Genomic DNA, 5,908 nt, shown 5'->3' on the forward strand with positions numbered 1-5,908 from the left:
TGGGCTGCTGCTATTCCTCCAGGGTCCCAAATTTGGATATGTAATTTCGCCTCATTATGGATCCTGGAAATAAAAATCAAGAGCAGTATCATTATTCTTAGCAGTCAATACCTTTCTACACCTACATGTAACCTCATTAATATGCCTAGGGGCGGTAATCTAACTCCATCCTAGCTGGGGGGCATTTGTAAACCACACAAAAACAAAATAAAAACAAACAAAAAAAACATGGCTTCTTAGTGTAACTATAATTCTTTCAAACACATTCCCCCATTTGGTACCATACTACACTGGTACCATACTAACTAGAACATGACCAATCTGGTGAACAACTTTGAAGTTTAGTGCCTACCCAAGAAGTAGGTCTGTATATAAAAAGAAAAAAAAATACAACAACTTGTTAATTTAAAAATTTTAACAAGGAAAACAAATGCAAAGGTAGAAAAGAAAAAAAACTCACATAAAACAAGAAAAAAATATTCTGCTGGCCTTTAACACATCACTCACAGACAGACACATACTAACACCATCTCCCAACTCAACTTTTGTTCTAGTGTGTGAAAAAAGACATCTTCCTGTGAGGTCCATTGAAAGAGCAAATGCTATTTACACCTAAAACACAAAAAGTCATGGGGGGGTGGGGAGACAAAAAATACATTCACATCACAAAGGTACAGTATACATGACTGTTTTAACCAACAAATGCCTGACTGTTATTTAATTGTTTGCAAACAATTACTAATTATTGAGCTCATGATACCACGTGGTGACTATGAAGACCTTTTTAAATTGATCTAACTAATGCTTAACTAAATGTAGTCAGTACCACTCCACCTAAAACCTGTGAACAAAGCAAAAACATTAGTCTTAAGCCAGCTTGACTAAGCTGCCTTTAGTGGCTCCTGAAAAAGAAACACAAAGACAATTATTACACACAATTATTATTACAGTCAAATCCTTATTCTCTAAGCCTTGTCCTGTTATCTGTACGGCTAGAATATAAGTCTCATATTCTTCCTAAACTAAGCAGGCATTGCTCACAAAGTTTGCCATATTTTTTATGAAAAATGGTAATGCTATTTGGGACCAACTGCATACTAGCCAAAATGGAAGATTAGTCCAGGGTGCAAACATTGGTATGCTCGTCCCCCATGGCTGTTGGCTATTCGGATGGTGGGGGCCATTGTTATCTGTAATCTCCTCCTTTTGCCCCTCAGCATTTACTGACTCCCCAAGGCTGTTATCCATTACATCAGGCTCCTGTGGTATGCTTTCCTTGCCCTGGGTGGATATACTTTTATCATCCGGTATCAGGCTGAAAATATCGGGGGTTCTACAAAATCTCTGAATGTGCCCTGGTCTGTGACATTTGTAACACCTGATGAATTTCTTCCTTCTTGTACCTCTGCTCACTACTGATATATCTGCATCTGATCTATAACCATCACTGGATTCTTCACACCAGTCTCTAAGTATATTGATAAAGCTCTGGTATGAATTGGCATTTCTGAGGGCAATCCTATTAGGATAGTTCACATAACATATATTGGCCATTGAGTATATGAAGCCTGAATCATCAGCAGACATATCGGGACAGTTATACACACTTTTGTACAGTGAAAGATATTGGTTACAGAACAATATAGGGTCATCTCCTCTTCTAAATCTCATTCTTTGTAACGCATTTATCCCTCTATCATCACGACTCTTTAACACACGCTGCAGTTCTTTCATCCTTCCCTCTGCATCTAAGTTGTCATTCTCATATGCAGATACCTGGGCTGCTAGAGGTGCTGGTACCCAAGCCCTTAGAAGAGAGCATGCATCTTTATCAGTCAAAGTGTATTTCTGTACAATAGCCTCAAATTTATTAGACAGGCACACGGGTGACTCCAGTGTATTAAACTCACCCAGAATCTGGCACAATGTAAGTTTTTCATTAATTGTGAGTACACTAGTGCCCTCCCCTAAATAACCAGGAGCATTTGCTAATGCCACCTCATTGAATGTATTCACATCAGTGACAATACAGATATTGGCTGATGGACACTTTTTCTTCCGTTCATTGAGGGATAATATCCATTGCTCCTTTCTAAGTAGTTGTGAGTTTGCATCTTCCAATTTCCTCTCCAAAGACATTACCAGTTCCTCCATATGAGATAATTTTAGTTGCAATGAACCAACAAGTCTACTCTTCATATCAAAGTTTGCATTGCATTGTTCCAATTGTTCTTGCAGCTCACAATTTCTTTCGGATAAATTGCACACAGTAGCCCTCAAGTCATCCATTTCAACACTGGAGGCAGTTGCAATGCTACTAAGATTATCTCCAATTTTCTCTATCTGCTCTCCAAGATGACTCCTTTCTGCTCTCCATTGCTCCCCCATTTGCTCAGAAATTTCTGTGATTCTGAGCAATACCGCAATTTCGTTAGCCAATTTCTGTTTGTTACCTTTCTTTGTAAGTGGTCTACTCTGCAGCTTGTCATTATGTTGCTGACACTGAGACAACAACGCATTAACCTGACTCTTAAGAGGTTCATCTGCACATGAATGATATTTTGCAGAGGCATATTTCTCAACATAACTATAGGCCAGTTCCATTTCACCAATGTACACTCAACACAAGATACAACTATTAAAATAAAAGCTATTGTACTGCCAATACACACTCACAAGTGAACAAGACAAAGAACCAAACTTTTGACTGTTTAAATAAATATACCACAAATGTATTGCAACTAGTAAATACTAATTCATTACAAAACAAACAACACCAGGGACACAGATTTCATAAAATCCTCCCTATGGTAATCACACTCCAAAACCACTATCAGAGTCTCGTGATTTACCTATCCTTGACTGACCGTATCTCATATACCTGATCAACTACAGATCCAAGATCCAGGCCAAGAGTGATCTCCTATTGAAGCATAAGGCTACTTCCCCTTAACATGAGGTTCAGAGAGTTTACTCTCCCTCACTTTCTTCGCAGAGATGTCTGGTTTTTTCCTTTAGATCCTATGAGTACTCCAGTCAACAGGGTACTAACCCTAATTTGCCGGCAACACTTAACAATTCAACAAATACACAGGCCTGAACTGCATAGATTATTACTAACATAAATAACATAACATTGCATATATACAATTCAAGTAAAGGAACTGCTACTCACCAATTAAACGTGTCCGTTTTTACTGATGCAGTATAATCTCGAACTTTAGGTTGATGTCTCAGGTGTTTCCTTAGAATTCACGAACCAGCGTGCTACTTGTCCACCAATGACACTTCCCCTTGTTCTGTCTTTCTTTGCAAAGGTTTTGGTCCTGTCTCAATGCAGGATATTCCTTGATCTTTCAATAACTTAATAAAGCAGAATCAAATCGTCTGGGTCCTTCGTAGAGTTCTGTTTTCCACGGTCCCATCTGGGGTGCCAAATGTAGAATGTGCTCTGCTTTACGGGTGCCTTAAATTACTGAAGAACAACTGTATCTTAAGTCAGTGTTGGATTTATTTACAAATAGGGATATACCTACATTCTAAATATAATTAAGGCAATGGGAGAGGGGATTGGAGGGGGTCAGGGTCCTTGAGCCGGCTACACCATTCTCTCTCTCTCAGTCACACATGCCATGGGCTTTTCTCTGTACTCAGAACACTCCTCTCCAGCAGGTCTCAGCGAATCACATTCTTCATTGTAGAGTTCAGGAAGACTTGTCTTGTCCCAGAGGTCACCATTGTTCCTATTTGTAAGCTAGGTTATTGCAGGTAATTACACAGGAAGAAAGTTATATCATATACCCCTGCCATATCCCAGCATGTATGTCCTTGCTGACACAGGTGTGGGCAGTAAATACCAGCAGGAGGTCGGGCTTTCCCCAGGATGCGACAGTCCTGGCAGATCTTCCTTTCATCAGTGTCCTGCCCCAAGAACCCTTTGATGGTCCTCATTTGCATATCAAGCAGACCAGGGCGGATTCAGTTCCAGATATCAAGGAACATCTTTGCATCAACGCTGTATCATAGATGTCAATTTTATCAGTTCCAACATCTATCATTCTAATCCTGCTTGGAATGATATCACCTCTGTGTATAGATAAGACAGGATCCACTATTCACAATAGGTAATTGTCAAAGCTTATCTATTCTTTCCCGATACAATGACCTCAGAGCATGCCTAGAGAAATCTCCCACAGAAGTCAATGAGGTGCCTTCCTGACCATTGTGTCTATGGCCCATGGGGCAGCCGTAAAGCAATTTTTTTTAACGCTTTGTAAATGCTGTTAGGAACAGCTCAGGCAAGATGGCCGATGGAAGAGAGGTGATGGTGTCCCACACATATCACCTCAAACCATGGTTTCCTCAGAGATGACACACCCTAACTAACATGTGCTTTTTATAATACATAAATAATAGATAATGTGTTACATCTGATACACTTAAGTATATTATGTATCTTCACTTGTACTTCTGGATAGTGTTCATTATTAGTATATGTAGTTTTGGTTATTCTGTGTTGTATTGTGCTGGATATAGTGGTCACTAGCAGGGGTAGCCTAATTGCATGATAGGACCGGGCTGTCTACCCAACTTGGGCCCCTCCCTCCATTGTAGTTTATTTTTCTTTTTTTGTATGAAGAGGCTGCAGTGCTTCATGAGCGCCATGGTCTCTTCCTAGGCCATATGACATCACATTCATCTGTGACACAGCAGCACACAGTGCTCCAGACAAAAGAAAAATCCCCAAATTACCCCAAATTGGTTCCTAAGTTGAATAATTTAGCAGCCAAATTAAATCTTTAGTCGGCAAATTAAAAATCCATATAATTATTAAAAAAAAGACTTACAGCACCACATACCTCTTACATCCAGTGACATCCCCTGTCATGTAGACTTTCTCTTTCCTCTTCTCCTCCGTTTGACCCAGAACACCATGACAAATTCTTTCAGCCGCATCTCGTCTCTACAGAGTTTGCTACACAGACACCTTAGATTTCTCAATTATTCCATCAACCTCCCCATCCTGGCGTCCCAATAATGTCATCCTGCTACCACTTCCAATACTGTGCCCATTGTGCTCCCCAATGCCCCAGGTACTATACTGCTGAAAAAAAAATTACCCCAGTAGACATCATTGGGGTCATTTATCAAACTGGTGTAAAGTAGAACTGGATTCCCGAAGGAGCTGTCAAAAATGAAAGGTGGAATCTGATTGGTTGCTATGGGCAACTAAGCCAGTTCTACTTTACACTAGTTTGTTAAATTACCCCATATGTCCCTATAGTGTCCACAGCAGTTATAATGTCCCCTAGACTGCCCCCCATAATAATAATAACACCCTATATTGTGCTCCAGTTAATAATGATGTTCGCTGTTATAGGAGTGTTCAATCAACAGGAAGGAGGTGAGAATTGGGCATGGCTAACAAGACTTGGAGGAAGAAAGAGTTATCTTGACTTTAAAGTACTATAAAAGACCACCATCCGGGACAACATTATAGGATTAAAAAGGTAGAGTTGGAAGACCAATATTCTGCTGACAGGTTTCCTTTAAGCAAAGGCTTATTCCCATGGTCTTAGCTTTTCTCATTTAAGCCTGCCTATACAAGCAGTGTAGCATTAATAAAATGACCTATTTTTTGTTTTTAAACGCAGTCCTCAAAATAATACATTAGACAAATGTCACAAGCTAATAGGCAGTAGCTGTAGACAGTCAGGCTGAGGGCATCACGATAGTCAGCAGAGATTATTTATTCTTCACTCTATTTAATTTGTTAGTTGGAAGCTCTATAAAAAAAACAGAGGTTAACATGACCTGGCTTTTCTTAGGTTGCTGAACATGAGTTTGCCAGTTAATTAGAAACACGTGGCTGACAATCAGCGATGGCATTACTTCATTGTTGTTGACA

At 39.7% G+C, this 5,908-nt stretch overlaps 1 protein-coding gene across 1 annotated transcript; it reads right to left on the bottom strand.

Moving 5' to 3' along the window:
* Positions 1-867: 867 nt before the first annotated feature.
* LOC121002476 (posterior protein-like) lies at positions 868-2,604 on the bottom strand. Its single transcript, XM_040433927.1, has 2 exons — positions 1,092-2,604; positions 868-902 (listed from the first exon to the last, which is right to left on the bottom strand). Exons 1-2 carry the CDS (start codon positions 2,602-2,604, stop codon positions 868-870), a joined length of 1,548 nt encoding a protein of 515 aa, XP_040289861.1.
* Positions 2,605-5,908: the final 3,304 nt, after the last annotated feature.

The sequence above is a fragment of the Bufo bufo genome, chromosome 5 (genome assembly GCF_905171765.1).
Source record: "Bufo bufo chromosome 5, aBufBuf1.1, whole genome shotgun sequence".
NCBI lineage: Eukaryota > Metazoa > Chordata > Amphibia > Anura > Bufonidae > Bufo > Bufo bufo.

Bases quoted from the DNA above. Each gene is read 5' to 3' on its own strand.
- LOC121002476 (XM_040433927.1), bottom strand. From the start codon at position 2,604: ATGGAACTGGCCTATAGTTATGTTGAGAAATATGCCTCTGCAAAATAT. The intron at 903-1,091 runs GTTGGTCCCAAA...TTTCTTTTTCAG, and splicing joins TCCATTTTGGCTAGTATGCA to GAGCCACTAAAGGCAGCTTA.